At 42.8% G+C, this 22,971-nt stretch overlaps 1 protein-coding gene across 1 annotated transcript in view; it reads left to right on the plus strand.

Moving 5' to 3' along the window:
* CLMP (CXADR like cell adhesion molecule) overlaps positions 1 to 22,451 on the plus strand; it is a gene marked incomplete at its 5' end in the record, with an annotated part of 110,390 nt that extends 87,939 nt beyond the window's left edge. Inside the window, 7 exons of the mRNA XM_079709106.1 lie at positions 4,731 to 4,888; positions 16,694 to 16,789; positions 19,183 to 19,384; positions 20,069 to 20,236; positions 20,706 to 20,828; positions 21,401 to 21,542; positions 22,120 to 22,451. Of these exons, the coding sequence (XP_079565232.1) occupies positions 4,731 to 4,888; positions 16,694 to 16,789; positions 19,183 to 19,384; positions 20,069 to 20,236; positions 20,706 to 20,828; positions 21,401 to 21,542; positions 22,120 to 22,420 (1,190 nt within the window). The 3' untranslated portion in view covers positions 22,421 to 22,451. The remainder of the gene's footprint in view (positions 1 to 4,730; positions 4,889 to 16,693; positions 16,790 to 19,182; positions 19,385 to 20,068; positions 20,237 to 20,705; positions 20,829 to 21,400; positions 21,543 to 22,119) is intronic.
* Between the last annotated feature and the right edge of the window lie 520 nt (positions 22,452 to 22,971).

Raw genomic sequence — 22,971 nt, forward strand, 5'->3', positions numbered from 1 at the left:
ACCACCTCTCTGAGCAGTATGCTATTGTTTATACTTGTTCAGTGGTTTGGAGGAGGGAGGGAAAGAATTGCAAAAGGTCATATGCTAGTGTGTTCATACCGGGACATTTTCAGACAAAACCATTTTTTGTATGTTCATTTTGTTTTGCTGTGTATATAGTGTATATAATGGACAAATTGAGTCCTAGTTTTGCAGCATCTAGTCTGTAGATGTTAAAGGGGGTTGCCAGTGTATGACAAAGTAGTAAAATTAGCACATTTTGTATACTTTATTGAAATTCATAAGAATGCTTGTCTTCTGTAAATGACTCTTGGATATGAATTTGTTCAGCCACCTCTAAGCATTACACATGCGTGTACTTGTCCACTGGATTGGTGGTGGAGAGAAGGAAGTGAGGGAGGAAAATGGTTCAGGCCAAAATGGTCATATTTAGAAGATACCTCAGATTATAACCATTGTTACATGTGTGCAATTTTATTTAACAGTGCTGTGTACATAGCGGACAAGTAAGTTCTTAAATGAAATATCTGTTCTTTCTAGATGTTTAGAAGTGCTTGATGTATTTAAAAGTAGTTTTAGTAGAATAATGCTTCTTGTAAATACCTTTTAAAAACTGATGGGAAATAGTTTTGGAAATGGAATTGTTAAACCTCCTCTCTGAACAGCATACTCTGTGCTTGTTCATTGGGTTTAGGGAGGTGGGAGGGAAGACTGCAGAAGATGTTTTGCTAGCAGGAACTGGAGCATTTCAGCTTATCCATTCATTGCTCTATATGTTACATGCATTTTGTTTCACTTTACTGTATATATTTTGTATATACTGGCCCAAAGGGTCCCAATTTTATAATATCTAGTCTCTAGATATTAAAGAGGCTGCCAATGTATGACAAAAGTAGAGTTAGTAACCTAACACATTTTGTACACTTTGTGTTAAAATTCTTTGAAAGGCCGTCTTCTGAAAAGGGCCTTTGGAAGTGAAATTGTAAATCACATCTAAGTGACACCTGTGCCTGCACTTGCCCAATGTTGGATGGATGGCAGAAAGGAGGTACTGGGAGAAACGAAGTGTTCTAGATTAGAATATTCCTATTTAGAAGACACTTTCAGATCTAACCGTTGTGACATGTGTGTAGTTTATTCAACACTACTGTGTATATAGTGGACAAACTTAAGTCCTTATTTGAGACATCTAGTCTTTCTAGATGTTTAGAAGTGCACAAAGTATGTTAAAAGTAGAGGTAGTGAAGTAACATATTTTGTAGATATACCCTTTTGTTAAAATTCATATGAAATACTGTCTTTTAGAAATGGAGTGATCAAAATGATCAAACCACCTCTCTGAGCAGCACACATTATTTTATTTGTGCTGGTTCAGGGAGAAAGAAGAAAGTGTAAAGGGCTTTATACCAAGACTAACCATTGTCTGGTGTGTCTCTGCGTTTTGATTTACTTGGCTATGTACACAGTGTACATAAAAGACAGAGGGTCCAAATTTACAACATCTAGTCTTCCTGGATGTTAAAGAGGTTGCCAGTGTATGACAAAAATAGCTGATAAATACATTGTGTACACTTTGTGTTAAAATTCATAGGAAAGACTTCTGAAAACAACTGGAGGAAGTGAATTTGTTAAAATCCCCTCTAAGCATTACAGATGCTTATTATTCTTGTCCACTGGGTTGATAGAGATGAGAAGGGGAAGCTTCTAGGCCAGAGTGTTCCTGTTTAGGAGACACTTTGTGACTATAGCCTTTGTGTGCAGTTTCTTCTGTGCTACTACGGGTGTACATAGTGGACAAACTTAAATCTGTATTTGAAACATCTAATCTTTCTAGACGTGTAAAAGTGCACAACATATGTTGAAAATAGTTAAAAGTAAGACCTTTTAAGTATTTTTTTTTCTGTTAATTCATAGGAATGGTTGTATTGGAGGAGTGGAAATTGTTAAACTTGAGTCTTGGAGAGTAAGCTGACTATTCACGGGGTGGTGGGGTGGCGGGGAGCGGACAGGGAAGGAAGCACAGAGAAGGGGTCTGTGCCCATGAGTCTTTAGACAAGTTCAGATTGTCTAACCATTGTTCTATTTGTGTGTTTTAGTTAAGATTGCTGTGTATTAAAGAATAAGCAGGTCCTAATGCCCAAAGTATATTAAAAGTAGAGGTAGTAAAATAACCCCTTAATAAATGCCGTTTTGTTGGTTTTTAGGAAGGGCTGTGTCTTCTGGGAGCGTCTATGTTAATCTACCTCTTGGAGCTAGATATAGTCCTGTACTTAGTTGCTGATATGCTGGGGGAGGGGTAAGAGGAAGGGTGAAGGGAAGGGCTCTTAGCTAATATCTCCATATCTAGAAGACAGTTTTAGGTTATAACCATAGGTCTAAATGTGCATTTTTGTAAAGTACCAATGCTTATAACGGACAGGGTTCATTCATTATTTTGCAACATCTAGGCTTTTTAGGAGTCTTGAGGTGACAATGTATGATAAAAAGTAGAGCTAGTGAATTAACCAATTTGTAAATATCTTTGTTATAATTGGTAAAAAAGTAGCATCTTGGACATGGAATTGTTAAACCATCTGAGAAATGTACACCAGGACTTGTTCATTAGGTTGGCAGCAGAGAGGCAGAAGGCAGTATAAAAGGGAGGGAAGTATGTGGATGTGTTCCTTTTTATATTTGGATGATAACCGTTGATGTGTGTGCATCTCTTAGCTGTACTATAGGAATACATTGTTAAGTAATTCAGTGGAAACATACCTCCTTGCTAATACTTTAATAGTTTAGATCAGATAATGAATCCTCTTAAAAGCATTATACTTTGGGTACTGTGTTGCTTTATGTCTCATTTTTAATTGAACAGTAAGGGAATGTAGTATTTAAATCATAACTCTGCCAATATCTTTATCTAGAGGCCTGTTGCCATTTTTGTCTTTTCTGAAGCTTTTGTCGCCAAGAAAGGATTACATTTTTTTCCCTTCCAGATTGAGTTGGTGTAATGTATTTTTGGTTATCAAAATACTCATAGCTTTGGGACTTTGAAATGGTAAATATTCATGATGTGTGAAAAAGCATGATACATAACTGTATGATCTTAATTACATAAAAATGGATGCTTAGTTGTGTTTAAATACACAAACGAGACCTAGAAGGACACATCAAATGGTAAACTGCTTGTGATGATGGATGACTTTGTTTTTTGCTTCTTGTGTTCTTTGGTTTCCTATTATGCACATGTTAACTTTCAAGAAATAAATGTTATTTTGAAAACCTTAATTAAAAAATAAATAAATAAAGTGACAGAGTGAGTTCTCTGCCAGAGAGAGGGCTTCACACAAGCCCTGGCACTTGGGGCTGTTCCATCTTAGAGGTTGTGTGATTCTGTTCCATTGTGAATGGCTTGAAAGAGATCATTTTTGACGCTGAGCTTCTTTATCACTGTGTAAGGAGATAAAGGAGGATCAGAGCTAAAGCACACCTTAAATGCCAGACACATCATACCTAGAATCAGGTGAAGTTTCATTATATCAATTTATCGGTCATCAGTACCTTAGATTTAATAGTCATGTACTAAGAGAGACTTCCCTGGAGGTCAAGACTCCGAGTGGTTAAGACTCCGAGCTTCCACTGCAGGGGGGCACATGTTCAATCTCTGGTTGGGGAACTAAGATCCCACATGCCATGCGGTGCAGCCAAAAAGTAAAAATAAAAAAGAAAAAGAAAAAGGTACTAAGAGATGAATAGGAAGGAGAGAAGGTGAACTTGGGATGTAAAGTTGCTGACACCATACCATTCCTGGAAAAAGATGACAGTTAAAGAAAGCAAAAGTGGAACTGAATTCCTGTTGGCCAAAGGAATATTGGATGGATGAAGGGCCAGGATCCAAATGTGGTAACTTGGAATTCTGCTTTGGATAGAAAGTGCTGCTGGATATTTTGAAGCCATATGATACGAAACTACAGAGAAAATAAAAGGGTAGGGGACTAAGAGGTATAAACCATTATGTATAAAATAAACTACAAGGATATACTGTACAACATGGGGAATATAGCCAATATTTTATAATAACTATAAATGAAGTATAACATTTAAAAATTGTGAATCACTATATTGAACACCTGTAACTTATATAGAATGTTATATCAATTATAACTCAATTTTTAAAAAAAGAAACTACAGAGAATGAAAGAAGTTGGTGGGGGTGGCAAGGTAGGAGAATGTGTGTCCATAAAGGAAGCAGGGACTGCCTGTAAGAGCCCACTTGTTTCCAGAGGCAATGCTGCACTTACTCAGAGTTCTGTGAGGGCAGCCTGACTTTAAGAAGATTCTCAGGAGTGAACCAGTATCTGGAGCCTGTTCTGGGAGGAGGCCAACCCTGCCTTCCCTTTTAAGTTCCGTCCTTTTGGAAGCCTTTGCTAGTAGAGGAGAGAAAGGTCAAAAGACAAAGCTGTTGTTGACCTGAGTTATTTCATTGTTCCTGAAAACCCAGTAAGGTAGGAAAGGTGGGCATTAGTTGGACTGTAATTTGGGGGGTTAAGGAAGATATGATGAATTCAATAATATGGAGGAGCCAGTGTGAGACCCGGGACTTCTATTACTTCTGGTCCAGGATTCTTCCAACACTTTGACTCGCCCCTTGCCCACAGAAACATCCAATACCTATTAGTTGTAATATTTGCTTCCTGCACGTTGCCATCCAGTTTCTGCGTGATTCATCAGAGGTTTTCCTCTTCCAGTTTCCTACTGTGTTGGAACCTTGGGGACTCACACTGAGATCAAGAGAGTGGCAGAGGAAAAGGTCACTTTGCCCTGTCACCATCAACTGGGGCTCCCAGAAAAAGACACCCTGGATATCGAATGGCTGCTCACCGATCATGAAGGGAACCAAAAAGTGGTGAGTGTGCGCCGGCTAGAGCCCCGCCTCCTCTCCTCCCATCCTCCCTCGCCTTTCTCCTTGTGTCAGAATGGGCTGGAACTGCTTTTCTAGCTAGAAAAAGGCTAGAGTCTTCCAGATGCAAAACTATAAACAAGAAAGGGTACTGGGTTGTGAGGATAAGAGATTCTATGTTTCCTGGGCAAGCAAGAACTACGAGAAAGCCGTCATTTGCCTAAGGAGGGAATCTGCACTAGTAGGGTCTTTCCTATGAAGGGGACTAGGATGAAGTAGCTTGATTGCCTGGTCTGTGGGCCAGAGCCACACCTGTGCTGGGAATCTTGCTCCTCTTCCTCCTCTGAAACCATCCCCACCTGCCGATGCTTAAGCTTTGCACACTCATGCCTTCTGAACTCTAAGATTGTGTAATATGATAAACAATATAGGATACAGAGGAACAAGTACGGGACATAAATGGAAGTGTTTAACACATGTATAACTGGTTAGCAAAAGAACTGATACTGGTTCTAGAGTTGGAAAACAAAGGAGCTGGCCCTGGGTCTACAGTGCTCAGGTTCTGTAGGACCACCAGAGTGGTCCATTGGTTTCTATAAGCTTCTGGCGGTGTGAACAGAACTTGTCACAGTCTGCTCCTGGTGACCCCCTGGTCTGGTCTTCATTAGAGAATGAGAAGTAGGTAACCTATTGTTACCATCCGTTCTGCCTTGGCTGCACTCAGCCACCATACCTTGCCTCAACCTAGGTTTTCTAGCATAACTATTCTTACTCCCTTTACCCAGTGACTTATTTTTTAAAATCTTTGTGTTGAAAGTCTTGTGATTTTAAAAAAACAAACAAAAAACTATAACCCAGGGAAGCTGACGTTAGACTTTCCTTCATTTTCAGAACTTTACTTCTTTCCCTACAAGAAGTGCAAAGCTGTCCTTTCCTCTCCTCTGTCTATACTACTAATTTCATAAGGTGGTTTATGCAGGGAGAAGCAAAGGTTTCCGCTGAAAATAAAATTCAGGATCCCGGTTGGAGTTTAACTTGCTTACAGAGCTGCCTACATCACCTTGTTATTTTGATACTGCTTGTCATTTTGTTCTCACAGTACATCATCCCAAGACTCACTCTGTTCTCTCGAGAGCAAGGTCACCTTAACCTGTGTATGTTTATTCCAACAATTTCATAATCAATCCTAGACATGATACTCTCAGTTCTGAAGGAAGTAAATAAGAGGCCATGTTCCTCTCATAAAAATCCAAGAATGACGCCACTCATCTAACTTTCACCCAAGCGGTTTCATTTAAACTAAAGAAAAAAAGAGTTGCTTGGTTATGTAGCCAAGTGAACATAAGGGTTGATTAAAGAAGGCCACTGATATGGCTTCTGTTATCACTCTGCTAAGCAGGCCCAGTTCCCTACTTATCTTCAGTGAATGCTCTGAAGTAAGGATTGCCATTTATTCAGTCATTCACATGGCATGAATTTATTTTGCACTTACTGTATGCTACGGTAGGCACTGGGGTACAATAGTGAAGAAGATATCAGCATCCCTGCCTTCTTGGAGCTTAAAGCGAAATGTCATTCAATAATTTAAAAAAATTTTTTTTTGAATTTTATTTTATTTTTTTATACAGCAGGTTCTTATTAGTTATCTATTTTATACATATTAGTGTATATATGTCAATCCCAATCTCCCCCAAGAAATTTTTTTTAAGGACAGAGCAATAAATATTAGCTACATGCCAGGCACAAATCTGTTTAGCACATACTATCTCACTTAACTTAATCCTCATAACCAGGATTATTGGTGCCATTTCACAAATAAGGAACTAAGGCACGTGCATATACACATACAAAGTGAGAAAATTGCTTAAAGTCACCCATTTTTGAAATTGGGCACGCTGATATCAGTACCTGGGCTATTAACCACTAGCTATGTCACCTTCATAAATAATTTGAAATTAGAAAATGTGCTGCTATATAGGAAATAAGGAGAATATGGGGAGAAAATTATTCCAGACAGAATTAATTATGCAGAGACTCTGTTGCTGGAAAAAGCTGAGCACTATTGGAAGTTCTGAAATATCAAAAATCAGTTTAGTTAAATATAATAAATATTGGATTCCCACTAAACACACATACTCTCTCTCGTAAAGGAGCTACTTGAAGAGATACATATCGTGATAGAGATAAGCAGAGTGCTCTAGAGGAAAACAAAGGAGGAGCCACTGGCTGAGAGCCTTTGGAGGAGGGGAGAGGTCAAGGTGTGCTTCTCAAGGAGTGCAAGTGTGAGCCTGTGGGGTTGCAGGACCAGAAACTGAAAGGTCTTGCCTCTCATACCAGGGAGCTGAGAATTTTTCCTACGACGTCATGGCGTTCTTGAAGGCTTTTAAGAGTGAAAAGGGCATCTTTGCATTTTAGAGCATGCACTCTGGCTCTGTGAGGCTGATCTAAGCGGGACTCCAGCAGAAACAAGGTCAGTTGAACAGTTTCCAGCTATACGATAAGGGCTTAAACTACAGTCGTGGGGAGTTGGGATACCAAGCAGTGGGTGAAGTTGCCAGAGCTGGTTAATTGCCAGGGGGTTGGGAGTGAGAGTAAGGGGGACCGAGGAAGAAACTACAGGAAGGGTTGCAACAGACGCGGTGCTTATTTTTCTTTTCTTTTTTTTCTTTTTTTTTTTTTGGCCGCGCTGCACGGCTTGCAGAATCTTAGTTCCCCAACCAGGGATTGAACCGGTGCCCCCTGCAGTGGAAGTTCAGAGACCTAACCACTGGACCACCAGGGAATTCCCGGATGTGAGGCTAACCAATGACCTATATCCCAAGGTTAGCCTTGTGTTTCAATCTGAGCAGAAACACTTTCATCCCTCTTGTCTAGGATGCTCAGATATGCAGGGAACATTTAGGGGTGGGTAGCCAACCTCAGGAATATCTGAATTTCAACCTAGAGAGCATGGCCACTAGAAATCTGGAGCTTTCCTCCTGGTTCTAGGATGGAAACATGGTAGAATTTCCAAAGTAAGAGTGTTCACCTCCCCCAAGGTCAGTCAGAAACTCACAACATGTCCCTTCTGTTATTCAGTTGGAGAAATCAGGACAGAAATGTTCCAATTCCCATGCCAACCCTCTTGGCCACTCTTTAACCCTTTCCCGTTTCTCTTTGGCTTTAAGCAAGAAAAATCCTGATCTAAAACATAGAGAGAGGGGCCTACGTCCATCTCCTTCAAGGCAGTTTCACAACTGCTACGTAGGGCCTGGCACAGCGGAGCAACTGCCAGAAAGTTGTGCTGTTCCACTGGAGTCCTAGCAAATTGTCCTGCCTTCTTTCCCTAAAAATGCATCCGGAGCAGGTCCACCAGGAATGTCATAAGACAAACAGCCCTACAACAGCTGCGATTCATATATTTAATTTGTTTGTTTGCAGAAGGATTAAATTTATTCACTGTTCCCCCATCACACCCCTATTGATCCATGGCTTAGTCTCAGCACTACATCCCCTAGAATTAAAAAACAAAATAAGACAGAGAGGCACACAAGCATCTGAGATTCAATGTGTGTCTGAACAAAACAAAAAAGTCAAATTGCAAGGCTGTAACTGAGCCCCAACCCATGTCAGAAGTGTTGTGAAATTCTCATATTAAATACGGGTTATTTAATTATATTAAGATTATTTTTTTAAATAAATTTATTTATTTTTGGCTGTGTTGGGTCTTCCTTGCTGCACGTGGGCTTTCTCTGGCTGTGCGAGTGGGCGCTACGCTTCATTGCGGTGCGCGGGCTTCTCATTGCTGTGTCTTCTCTTGTTGCGGAGCACAGGCTCTAGGCACGCGGGCTTCTGTAGTTGTGGCACACGGGCTCAGTAGTTGTGACTTGCGGGTTCTAGAGCGCAGGCTCAGTAGTTGTGGCTCATGGGTTTAGTTGCTCTGCGGCATGTGGGATCTTCCCGGAACAGGCAGGCATTGGCAGGCAGATTCTTAACCACTGAGCCACCAGGGAAGTCCCTATTAATATTATTTTGGGGGAATTCCCTGGCGGTCCAGTGGTTAGGACTCCGTGCTTTCACTGCTGAGGAAACGGTTCGATCCCTGATCTGGGAACTAAGAATCTGCAAGCCGGGTGGCGTGGCCAAAAAAAAAAAAAAACAAAAAACTTATTTTGAAGTTGTATAATCTCTGCTTCCCAAAGATGTTAAATACTTACCTGTAGTTATCTCTTTTTTCTTCATTTAATATTAAGACAGGATTTGGGGGAAAGGGAGGGAAAAGCAATACACCAGGAAAGCCTGTATACACAGAAGGTGACCCTCAAGCTTGATCTTGAGACCTGTGTAGGTGTTGTTTAGGTAAAAATAAAAGGAGAGGCATTTCAGAAGGAGAAGACTGTATGATTCAAGACAAAGACACATCAGAGGACGTTGTTCGGAATCAAGTTTGGGGACTAGGCTATTCAGAGATGTGAGGGCAGGGGTCAAAGCTGAGGTGTGGTCCAGAGTGCACTGGCCTTAGGGGCCACATTCAGAGGGTCAAACTGTAGACCACAGCTTGCACACGTGATGGGAAACAATGGAGGCTTTTAGCCAGGAGAGCTTCACTATAGAAATGAATGGAATGAATGGGCTGAACAGTTTGGAAGCCTTAGGGGATTCCTTGAACCCAGAATCTGCCTAATAAAAGTGATCATGAACGCTTACTATCTCATCCCACAAAAGTCCTATGAAGTAGCTTGTCCCTGTGTGACAGTTGAGGACCTTAAGGTTTAGAAAATTTCATTAGTTGAGCCCAGGCACATAGCTGTAGGTGGAGGAGCTCTCATTTGAATACAGAGGACTACCAACTTCCCAGCCAGTAGCGTTTCTCAAAATTAGGACTCAGTAGTGGATCCTAAGCAACCAGACATTTTGTTTTAATATAGACTAGAAAGTATCAGGGCATATGGCACATACGCTGTTTCATGAAACTTATGTTTCAGTTATATATGTGTATGCTCTGTGTGTGCTGGGTCAGGAAGAAAAATGTATTTCTTAGTGTGCGCCTGTTCAAAACGTTAGAAAGCTCCTACGGTAGTGAACTTCTAACAGTCCAAAGCAGTCAGGTTCAACTCTGGACCACACCTCCTAAGGCTCTCTGAAGTCAAAAGTACCTTTTGAGACAAAGGTATCTCCTGATACTAGTCCAGATACTAAAATGAACAAGGAAGAAATCCCCTAGACCACAAAGGGTCACCAACCTCCCACAGCCCACAAAACCCAAAAGTCCCTAAAAATCACCCAGCTCTGTACTGATTTCTAGGTTTAGAGTCTCTGTTCTTCTTAGGAAGCACATAGGTGATGTGTACCTACATAAATGTACACAAATATGAAAAAAGAAAGAGAGAAAATAACATTAATTGAGTGCCTATTAAGTGTTCCACGCTTACTTGTTCTATCTCCAAACATCAGCCCCCCTACTCCCTCTTAGAGAGGAGGTGAGCTCTAAAGCTTCCAGTTTTTCCTGTTGCTAATGTGTTTCATCCTCTCCCCATTGTCCCACTGGTTTGGCATTTCTATGGCAGCTCCTCTACCCTGTAAGAAACCTATTCTTCCCATGGAGTGCAGCAGGAGGTGGGGCACGAACGCCCTGCAAACGTTTAAAACGAACAAGTACCATATCAGGAGGATGTGGTCCTAGCTCCTCCTGGTCTGAGTCTAAAGCACAGGGCTTTAAGTTGAACACCAGGAACCCTAAGGAATTGTCTGCAAAATAAGATGTCATGTGCATTTTTCTGGGTCAGAGTTCATAGGTTTTATCTGATTGGGAGAAAAACAAAAAGCAGTGAGGTGGGATGAAGAAATTATTCAGAAATGTTGCTGGCCACCTCCTGGCACATGAGGCTGGTTGCCTTTTAAGGGATAAGAATAGGATAGAAACCTCTCTCTGGCCCTGAGAACTCCTCCCTGGGATGCCCAGCCTCAGTGGGAAATGCAGTTATTAATTCGCAGCTACAGGAGGACCCCAAAGAACTACCCCATTCTAGCAGGATTCAACTGCAGGGCCCCAGTTTCAGGTTAAAGATATATGTACCCACCCCATGGAAGGCACTCTACAAATATTTATTAAACAAAAGAAAGGCCTTAAATCTAAGCAGTGTACTGGAGAGCCTACTTCCTTAATCTCCTTCATCTTGTCTTAAACTTTTCACTGTATGATGCTGCCTTTTTTTTTTCTTGAATGCAAGGAGTTAATATTTGTTAAGTGTTTAGAACAGTGCCCAGCACAAAATAAATACCACATACGTGTTTGTTAAATAAAAACAAAAAACCCTGAGTGGGTGTATTGTATTGTGTTGGTGGATTTTCATGTCTACATCTAATTCACATGCTTGATCCCAGAGCCAAGCGCTGTGCTGAGGAGTTGCTAAATGGTCATCGAGGGAAGGAATTGTGCCCATTCTCAAATGTTGTCTCTTAAAATTTTTTTTCTTTTTTTTTGTCCACACCGTATGGCTTGCGGGATCTCAGTTCCCCAACTAGGGATTGAACCTGGGCCACAGCAGTGAAAGCCCAGAATCCTAATCACTCGGCCACCAGGGAACTCCCATCTTAAATTTAATTCTTCCTATAACCCTGTGAAGTCGGTAGGGTAAGGATTGTTACAGTAGTTTTCTTTTAATATGTGAGGAACACGAGACCTTACTTCATCTCCAGAAAACTTGGACTCTAAACCTTTCAGACTTGCAAACATGCAGGACTTGCCCGATAGATTTCAGGGCTCGGATCTGAACCCAAGATTCCTAGAGTTAAAGCCCTCTGCCCCTCCCCATTAATTTCCTGTACTTTCCGGAATATTCCTCAGCTTGAAGACGGTGTTCAGGAGGCACCTCCCTAGAGGGTAAGTTGTGCAGGTGGCAGTTTTCCGGCTGGAGTAGGGAGAGAGCCTCTACTGGAATGATAACGAGGAGAATTAGCTCTCCAGTTGGCTGTTTCCCCTCCCCCATGCCTCCAAGGCCTCCTCCTGGTCTGTGGTCTCCCTGAGACTTCACCAGTGACTCAGAGAGCCTCTAGGAAGAGAGGGTGGGAAGAAGATGAGCTGTCATCCAGAGGTGAGGTGGGACTTGTATATTAAACGATCCAAGATGACTTCATTCGTTTTACTCTGAGGTTGTTGGTATTTTACTGGAGCTCTCGATCTTGTGTTTTCGTATCCACTATATGAATAGCCTCATTCTCCCTTCTGTGTTCCTGGTCTCTTATTCATGCTTTCGGCGATCCTACCCAATCTCCTGGCTTTAAACACCAACCACATGCTTATAATTCCTAAATGCCTATTTCCAGTCCAGGCCTCACCCTGGCACAGAAGACTCACAAGTATGCAGCTGCTTACTCCACACCTCCTTTGGGTGTCCAGCAGGTACCTCAAATGGAGTAAGTCCAAAACTAAACTCCTGACCCCTCCCCACTCCCCACGCTCTGACCCCAAACCTGCTCTGTGCAGTCTTCTCCCGTTTGGTCGAGGGCAGTTCTCTCCCTGCGTGGACTCATGCCAAAAACCTGGGAGTAGTCCTGGACTCCTCAGTCTCTTGTTGACGAAAGATGAATCAGTCAATCTAAGAAAGAACTGGAAAATTTTATTTGAGCCCAGTTTGAGGATTGTAACCCGGGAAGAGCATCTCAGAAAGCTCTGAGAACTGTTCTGCCCCTTAGAAGTCAAGACACACTTTATATACGTTTTTTATGTATTTATTTTATTTTTATTTATTTGTTGTCTGCGTTGGGTCTTCGTTGCTGCACACGGGCTTCCTCTAGTCACGGCGAGCGGAGGCTACTCTTCCTTGCAGTGCACGGGCTTCTCATTGTGGTGGCTTCTCGTTGCGGAGCACGGGCTCTAGGTGCACGAGCTTCAGTAGTTGTGGCACACGGGCTCAGTAGTTGTGGCTCGCGGGCTCTAGAGCACAGGCTCAGTAGTTGTGGCACACGGGCTTAGTTGCTCCGCGGCATGTGGGATCCTCCTGGACCAGGGCTCGAACCCGTGTCCCCTGCATTGGCAGGTGGATTCTTAACCACTGTGCCACCAGGGAAGCCCTATATACGTTTTTTGAGCCAGAGGGCTGTACATTAAATGACATATGATCGACAGGTTACATAATTCAGATTTAAGCACCATCGTGGTGGGTCATGTGACCCTTTACAAGATCAAGAAGGAATATTATCTCTAAGGAGCTGTCTTGCTGAGGCTAGGAGAATGTTGCTCTTTACAGCTGAGCAGGCATTCCTGCTGATGGGAGGTATGGTCACTGCAAAATGCAGACACACGATGCAGAGCGGGGTGGGGGATGGCGGCAAAGGGCAAAGAAGAATCTTTATGTTTAAATCGTTCTTGTTTTGCCATAAATATGAATTTTAGTTCACACTCTCATGCCACAAACATTTCAATAAGTTGCTCAGTCAGTCTATTGGGAAATCTAGTAGGTTCTATCTCAAAATCCATTCAGAATCGGATGACTTCTTATCACTTCCATTGCTTCCCTTCCAGGCAGCATACCTCTTGCCTGGATCTTCACTACAGTAGCCTCCTGACTGGTTTTCCTGTATTCACCTTTGGCCTCCTACAGCCTATTCTCAAAACGTTCATCGGTCTTGATACTCCTCTGCTCAGAGCCCTCTAGCGGCCCCCCATTTCCCTCAGAGTAAAAGCCATCTTTACAGCGGCCCACGAGGCCCTACATGATGAGGCCCCAGCGCCTGACTTCATCTACTGTCCTCCAGCTGCCTGGCCTCCCTGCTGTTCCTCAAACATGCCAGGCACCCTCCCACCTGAGGGCCTTTGCACTGGCTCTTTCCTCTGCCTAGACCTCTCTGCCCCGAGATAACTCCAAGGCTAGGTAAGTGTCTCCTTCGAGTGTGTGCTCTAATTTCACCTTCCAGTGAGGTCTACTTTGATGACCTTATTTAAATTGCAGTCTGTCTCCCTGGCCCACAACCCCCCTCCCCCGCTCTGTATTTTCATAGTATTTCACGCTGTCAGGTCTCCCATATAATGTTCTTCTATGTCTGTTTTCCATCACTAGAATATATGCTTCTCAAGGGCTGGATATGTACATGTTGTGTTCCCTGAAATTTCCCCAGTGCCTAAAACAGGTGCTGGCACGTAGTGGAGGCTCAAAATGTGTTGAATGAATGACTGTCATCTTGGATCTCTTCAGCTTAAGATTCAAGTCCAGCCTTTGGTCACATGTCCAGCCTTACCTATGGATGACTCTCCCTCCTACCCTCTCTTCCCTCTCCTAAATATTCTCTAACGGGCCATGCTTGCCAATTTGTTTTATTTTTTTGGCCGTGCCACGTGGCATGTGGGATCTTAGTTCCCTGTTCAGGGATCAAACCCGTGCCCCCTGCCGTGAAGCACAGAGTCCTGACCACTGGACCACGTGGTTAGGGGACTCCCCCAGTTTGCTTTAAGACGTCTTTGAAGAGTTCGCCTCAGCCTTAGGGAGCAGCCTGATGGTGCTGTCCTAGCAAAGCTGCCCCAGTTCCCCTTCCACCCTCATCCCAGTAAGAAGCAGACACTCCCATAGTGCTGTTCCCAGTAACCTTTCAGGTTCTCTAATGTAAAGACTCATCGAGTTGAACCTGGAGACCACACCCTAAGGAACGCAGCTGTAGGGGAGCGGGAACGCATGGGAAACAGCCTTCAAGGGATCTAATTCCCCTCATTGTCATACCAAAGTGGCTTTCTCTGTACCCGAGCCTGAAGACTTGGCCCTTCCCTGCAATACACCGTAGGGAGGTGCCTCCTGAACATCAGCTTTATGCTTAGAGTCCAAGTTTTCTGGAGATGAATTAGGGTCTAATTTTCCTCATGTATTAACTTCTGCAGAAATGGAAGTTAACTTGTGGAATGCTGATGGTGATGCCAAGCTTCCTATCCATAGGATGGAAATGGTTCCTGTTCATAGGGATGCAAATGGATTTTTGTCCAAAGGAGAATATAAACTCTTTAGTCCAATTCTCCTGTGAACCCGTTGTAACAGCTTTCCGGTTCCATCATTAATTAACGAGTTAAGTAAAATCTTTGATACGTGTTTAATTTCTACGTATATGAGAGTCGCGATTTCACCTTTTTTTTAAAAAAGTTGTTCTTTAAAACTGTAAGGGAGGAAAAAAATATCTTTTTCCCTCTACCCTCCTAGGTGTTCAGGCTGGGGCACTGTCAGTTAGATTGACAAAAGACAGGTTAATAAGAAAAAAAGCAAACATTTTATTAACCCATGCATTGTGTAAGTAACACCTGGGAGTACCCAGCAATGAGTAACTCAAAGAGGCGGTTAGAGTACACCTAATTTAGCGTGGGACGGGAGGGGGAGAAAGGGCACTTACGGAAAAGCAAATGACCTTTTGGAAAGATAAATGGACCCTTAGGAGAATAGATGGGAGATGTGGTAGTTTGTGACAGTGTCTGGGTGTGATGCCCACCTCTGATCTCCCAGAAGGGGAGGTTAGAGTTGCCCTGGGAAAGGGGATTCATGGACACAGATTCTTTGGGGAGGCTCTGCTTCTGGGCAGAGAAGGGATTTCAGGAGCTCAAGTGACTTCCGCTGAAATTTATCCTTATGCATGTGCAAAGGGGCATGTTTGGGGGTGGCATGTCCTGGTCCCTGACAACACTTATAAAATTCATTTCCCTGTATTGTTATCATCTCTAGAACAGTGCCAAGTGTAGAGTATGTTTTCAATTAGTGTTTATTAAATAAAGGATTGCCGGGTTGCAAAATTGCCTAGCCAAAGACAGTCGATGGCAACAGACATACATAAAATCAGAGCGGCCTGAAGGATCTCCCAGACAATGCCCAGAATTATAGAAAGAGGATCCAGCAACCTGTTTGCCCAATGTCTTGTCTTTCACACTTTCTCCTCACATAAAAATGGTGCCAAGGGGGCTTCCCTGGTGGCGCAGTGGTTGAGAGTCCGCCTGCCGATGCAGGGGACACAGGTTCGTGCCCTGGTCCGGGAGGATCCCACATGCCGTGGAGTGGCTGGGCCCATGAGCCATGGCCGCTGAGCCTGCGCGTCCGGAGCCTGTGCTCCACAACGGGAGAGGCCACAACAGTGAGAGGCCTGCGTACCGCGAAAAAAAAAAAAAGGTGCCAAGACATGCTATGGATGACAGCATTCTTAGTCTGAGTGTCCTATCAGGGAAGGTTTCATAAGGAATTAACATTGATTTGGGGTTTAAAAGAATGAATAGGGATTCTTTATGTGGAGAGATGGAGAAAGGGGTTTCTAAGTGGAAAAATGCAGTGGGCAAAGGCATGTGAGCACAAAGAAAGCGCACCTCATATGAAAGCAAGGGAAATGTACCCTGACTACACCCAGGAATGTGAGGGGGACTAAATAGGAAACGAGGTTGGGAAGGTAATGCAGAGATCATTTTGATGGCCCTGGTCTGAATCTGGTCATCATTCAGAGGCGGCGCAGAGCCGTGAAAGGTTTTTGATCTGGGAAAGAGCTAGCGTGAGTTTTACATTAATATTAACTTGGCATTAACTTACATTATTATGTAAAGTAGACTGGAGAAGACAGACATCTATAGGGGCCAGGTAGCTGGAAATATAAAACTGGAGCTCAAAAATATGTTGGCGATAGTGACAAAGATGTCAGAATTATCACAACTGTGGTGTTGGTTGAAGTGAGGGGACAAAATCGAATACTGAAAACGTTTTAAGTGTATTACCGATTACAGTGTTTACCTTAATTTTCCTTGCTGCTCCCCCATTCCCTCCCCCCCCCACAAAACTGTGAGGCCCCATGGTAGGAACTGTCTTATTCCTGCTTGTTTTCCAGTGCCCAGCAAAGCACCCAGCAGATGCGTTCAATAAATATTTGCTGAAGAAAAAGAACATGCAGAAAAAGGAGAAAACACTTTTTTTCAGAGAGGTGGTATGGGCAGAATGGATGATACTGAAAAGTTTTGATATAACAGTGAGAGCATTTATGGCCATTTTATTGGATGGCTTCATATCTTTTCAGGAAAGCATTTCCTGTGCTGCAGAGCATCATGTGATTGACAATAGGGTTAAGGGCTTAAAGTAGAGTGAAACAATTTGGAACAGCTGCAGCCAGAAATGTGCCTGGGGGACTCCCATATGCTTGCTGCCTTTTTTTAGTGCTGTTCTGTGTAGCTGGCATGCTCCCTCCAGCAAGCTTCTCCCTGCCTCTCTAATCTCTTATTTAGTCTACTCATCTTTCAAAGCCTAACTCAAATGCCACCAACTCTTCTGGGACATTGTCTCTTGATACTCTTTCAAGTTAATCATTCCTTTTTCTATGTTTACACTTCTCTCCTTGTTAATCCTGCTAGATTATAAATTACTTGATGATAAGAAGAGGGTTTTACTTCATCTGTATAGCCTCCTCCTGACCTGATGGGGAGCAGTCATTCCATAAATGTTTGCTGATGTTTAAATCAAGTAATTTTAGGAATATGATTGCTAAGTGGCGGGGAGGACAAAACTGAAGTTACATGGCTTGAGGTCTTGGTAGACAAGATCAGCATGGTTTTTGTGATTACCAGGAGGTGATGGACTAAGAGAACCAGGAAAAGGTTCAAGAACTAGAGGTAGTGTTGCAGGCAGATGAAAATCCAGTAAAAATCATGATTGTTTTTTCCTGTTGGGGAAATCTAAAGTTTCGTCTCCCTACCAGGGAAAACAAAGACATGAAGCTCACGAAGGAAAGGACACAATGTTTTCCCACCTAACTTACTACTTCACAGTGAAGCCAGACAAAGAAGGAAAGCCAACAATGAATCCCTCAGTATCAAACCTAGATTTTAACCATAAACTTCTACTCCTTAACTTCAGCTGGACTCGAAACTTTTGTAAAAACAAAACACATTTTTTCATTGCACGTTTTCTCCTTCATTTCCAAACTTTCTGGAACAGCAGTTTCTGAGCAGTGAAATGAGTGCAGATGGGACAAGGAGAGGTAACTGTGGTAACCAAAACAATGAACTGGATGGCTTTAGGCTGCCGTGTTCAAATCCTGGTTCTGCTATGTGCCTGTGAAATGGGGGTAGATAATGCCTACTTGGAAAAACTGTGAGAAATAAACTAGATGTAAAAGCACTTAGCACAAGGAGTGTATGTACTTTGACCAGATCATGTGCAAGTGGTAGGAAATGCAAAAGTGAGGAAGGTATGCAGGGGAAAGGTAAGTCTCCTCCCCTCCTTAGCCTCCATTCTCTCAATTCCCCTCAGAGTCAACTCTGGGGACCGTTCTGTGCATTTACTTCTTTCCTGGACTCAGCTGTGAGAACTTGAGTCTGTAACTCAAATTTAAAATTCCTTATAACACAGGGAACTATACTCAGTATTTTGTAATAACCTATAAGGGAAGAGAATCTGAAAAAGACTTTATATATATGTATGTATATATGTGTATATATGTATGTATGTGTATATGTATGTTTATATATGCATATGTTTATATATGTATATGTGTGTATATATGAATATGGGTATATGTGTACGTATGTATATATGTGTGTATGTATGTATATATGTATTATATGTGTGTATATATCTATATATGTATATATGTGTATATGTGTATATATGTGTATATGTATATATATGCATATATGTGTATATATGTGTATGTGTATATATGTGTATGTGTATATGTGTGTATGTGGGTATATATGTGTATATGTGTATATGTGTGTATATATATACACACATATATATGTATATATGTGTATATATGTGTATATATATATACACCTACACACATATATATACATATATATATATATCACTGAATTGCTGTGCTGTGCACCTGAAACTAACATGATATTCTAAATCAACTATACTTCAATGAAAAAATACACATATAAAAACTTTAAAAATAAAAATAAAATTCCTTACCTGTAAAATGGAAAAGTTCTGAGCATTTAATGCAACAACTACTACTTTATAGTTAAAATGCTACACAAATATGAGGTGTTCGTATTCTTAGAAAAAGGAAGGCCTAGACAAACATAGTGTATTTAAGTTTGTTTAGAACAGAGATCTCTTCGACTCTTAGAATCACCCCCAGGCTTGACTGCTTTGTTCCATTTCCTTTCCTTTCCTCGTCTTTTTTTTTTTGGCCGCACCACGTGGCTGCATGAAGGATCTTAGTTCCCCAATGAACCCGCGCCCCCTGCAGTGGAAGCACAGAGCCCCAACCACTGGACCACCAGGAATTCCCATCTTTTCTTCATCTTGACCTCAGTTAGAGGGCAAGGCTGAGAGCCACACAACTTGACTCTGCCTCCGTCTGTCCCACAGGTGATCACTTACTCCAGTCGTCATGTTTACAATAACTTGACTGAGGAACAGAAGGGCCGAGTGGCCTTTGCTTCCAATTTCCTGGCAGGAGATGCTTCCCTGCAGATTGAGCCTCTGAAGCCCAGCGATGAGGGCCGGTACACCTGCAAGGTGAAGAATTCAGGGCGCTATGTGTGGAGCCACGTCATCTTAAAAGTCTTAGGTAAGACAGAGTGCCCTCGTAAATGCCTACATCTTATTAATAAGGTCTCGGTGAGGGATAGGCAAATGTGTCACACTGGTACGAAACTTCTTGTTCAATCCTTCGTATTACACGGATGTCACCTAGTCCAGTTCCCTGGGAAGAAGTGTATATGTTTTGTATTTTAGCCATAATGAAAGAAGAAAAAATAATCACACTTTTCCACAGTAGCCCATTACAAAATTTAAATATCCTCCTATGTTTAAAAGTATCCTCATACTTAACAAATCTCTCAGATCTGTTTCAAGTCCATTTCTCTGTTTTGTGATAGCAAGAACTACTAAGTTCTTAATTGCTTACAAGTTAATGAACTTCTGTCCCTGTTTCAGTATTAGTAAAATCACACTCGACTTTCCTAAAATTTCCAATTATAGAAGTTTCTCTTCTTTGAGAAGTGATGAGAGAGTTTCTGAGGCAGCCTCTAAAAATTACAACAGTACCACTGGAAACAACTGGAATTGGGTGTATATGTGTGCAGGGGATGTAAGTGGGTATATTTTGGAGGGTGATGTAAAGCATGGCGAGGTAACAAAGTGCTATTGAATCCACACTCAAAAGTTGACCATATGGGTGGAAAAACAAGTCAACAGGATGTAGTTCTTCCACTGAATCGGGTGTTTGGGGATCTTTTTTTTTTTTTGCCAGTGAGACCATCAAAGCCCAAGTGTGAATTGGAAGGAGAGCTGACAGAAGGAAGTGACCTGACTTTACAGTGTGAGTCATCCTCTGGCACACAGCCCATTGTGTATTACTGGCAGCGAATCCGGGAGAAGGAAGGAGAGGATGAACGTTTGCCTCCCAAATCTAGGATTGGTAAGTCATCTTTCTACCGGTCTACTGAGATAGCAGGACAGTACTCTCTCCATGAATTCTAAATCTGCTTTTGTCAGCAACTCACAAGGTGACTTTGAACACACTGCTGGACCTCTTTGAACTTCCATTTTTCATCCCTAAACAGGGACAGAAAAATCTGTCTTTTCTTTCCTCAAATGGCCAAAATAAAAGTGCTAAGATTAGGAATAAATGTACTCTATAAATCCATTATATCTAATTATTGTGTTTAGTATCCCTTAAATGTTCAGAATCTTTTGTAACTTTTGAGGATGCACTGCAGTTTAAAGGAATGTTCACCTTTCTTCCCACATTCCAAAAAGGGATCGATTCTCTCACCTCATCCTTACCAAACCGTATTATATTGATAGAATCTTAGGTCAGTGACACAATAAACGATAAATATAGACCTTGTCACTAGGGGATTACAGTCATCTTTCTGCTTGTGTAGACTACAGCCACCCTGGACGCGTCCTGCTGCAGAATCTCACCATGTCCTCCTCCGGGCTCTACCAGTGCACAGCGGGCAATGAGGCCGGGAAGGAGAGCTGTGTGGTGCGAGTGACTGTTCAGTGTAAGTACCCAAAGGGTTGGTTTGGTTTTGTCTCTGCACTGTGGTTCAGTGTAAAATGTTTTTAATCACAAGTAAGAGTAAGGTCAACATCTTTATCTACAGAAGAACATGGCTATCACTGAAATAAATTCAGTAGTTACCAAGGACTGTTCAACAGTTGTAGCTAACTCTGTATTTATAGTATGTGTGAATTTTCCAGCCCCCTAAAGAAATTTATTATATCCAGGAGGGGACCAAAACCAAATGGAGGTTTCCTTTATAGATATAAATTTCCCCTACAAAGGGTAACTTCTGCTCTGTTTCCAGAGCTTCTCTTGTGTCTGTTGTTTCTCAAAAATAATCAGTTAAAAATAATCCTAATGTCAACGAGGCATATTTTGGGGTGTCGTATTCTGCTCCCCTTCAATATCAAGGGGGACAGTCATACACCAAGAAAGGGTATGTGGGGAACTCAGGAAGATAGATACAAAGATCTGGAAATACTCATCTTGTCCAGAGCTTATGTTTTTTAAGTCTATGTGTTGCTTAGCTTATGTTTGGTTTTACTTTTGCTTTTGTTTCTGAGAAAACAGATGTACAAAGCATCGGCATGATTGCAGGAGCGGTGACAGGTATGGTGGCTGGAGCCCTGCTGATTTTCCTCTTGGTGTGGCTGCTAATCCGACGGAAAGACAAAGAGAGATATGAGGAGGAAGAGAGACCGAATGAAATCCGGTAAACCTCCCGCAAAACCCCCTTCCTCACCTAGGCTGCCTTTCTACCGCCAGCTCCCTAGTGACCAGCCAACAAAAATGTCCCATTTCCTCTTAACCTTAAATCTGTTAAAAGGATTATTCTGGTGGGTAAGGAGTTCCAGCCTAGGGGCAGGAGGACTGGTTTACCTCGACTTTCTTGTGAAACTATCCGCAACAGGGACTTAATAGCTAAACTCTGCAGTTCCTTCTCATTGCCTTCCACTTATAAAGGGCATGCAATAGAGAATGGGCCTAGCCTACGGGCCATGAAAGGGCTTCTGCAAACTCCCAGTCAAGGGGATTGCTGTCTAGACATCCAGTAGGGAGTGCCCATTCCCCCAGAATAACAGGGTGGACCTCCCGGCCAAGGGGCCGCACACCCGCCCAAGCCTGCCAGAAGGGCTCAGGACACAGGGGGAGTCCCTGTTTCCCTACGTGGTAGCTCGAGGTTTCCACCTTGAGGAGTTGATCGGGCAACCTCAGAAAGCAGCAGCCGCAGCGGAAGCTTTCACAGTCCTGTGGCCGTAAAATCTATCTTTGCTGTTTTTCCTCTTCAGAGAAGATGCCGAAGCCCCGAAGGCCCGCCTTGTGAAACCCAGCTCCTCCTCCTCGGGCTCTCAGAGCTCACGCTCGGGTTCCTCCTCCACGCGCTCCACGGCAAACAGCGGCTCCCGCAGCCAGCGGACACCGTCCACGGAAGCGGCGCCCCGGCCAGGGCTGGCTACCCACACCTACGGTCCCGTGGGGCCGGAGGCAAGAGGGTCTGAACCAAAGAAAGTCCACCACGCTACCCTGACCAAAGCACAGAGCACTCCTGGCACGATCCCCAGCCAGAGCAGAGCCTTCCAAACTGTCTGAGTTCGAGCGGACTTGACTCCCATCCTTTCCCAGGAGTCAGGACTCTTCTCGTCATTGACGCCCAGTCACCAGCCACACAACCGCCTCGGACCAAATGAGAGGTCATTTAAGTAGCAGTGACCATTGCATGGGAGAGATTCAAATGAACACTTTCCTCATATGACACCAAACAGGAAAAGGATGTAAGCTGATGGTCTCCAAAAAGGCATCTCACTGTGCTTTTAGACCAGAGCGGGGGCCAAATCTGTGCATTTGGGGACCAGGACCTGTGGTGAGAAAGGCTGGGGAGAGGGCAAGTGAACACACTTAGAATTCCTCACTTGGGCTGTTTTGTGTCAACACTTTGACTCACCACTGTTACGAAATGAGGTGTTGTTCATAAATTTTCTATGCATTTCTGCAAACCTACTGGATTGCTATGATTATTCAGAGTCAAGCAGAACCCACAGCCTTAGATCACACCTATCTGCACCATGAAAAACTCCAAAAAAGGAAACATGTCTCTTCCACCCTGACCTGACTTCATTTACCAGAAAGTTTGGATATTAATT

The sequence above is a fragment of the Hyperoodon ampullatus genome (assembly GCF_949752795.1).
Source record: "Hyperoodon ampullatus genome assembly, chromosome: 7".
Lineage (NCBI taxonomy): Eukaryota > Metazoa > Chordata > Mammalia > Artiodactyla > Ziphiidae > Hyperoodon > Hyperoodon ampullatus.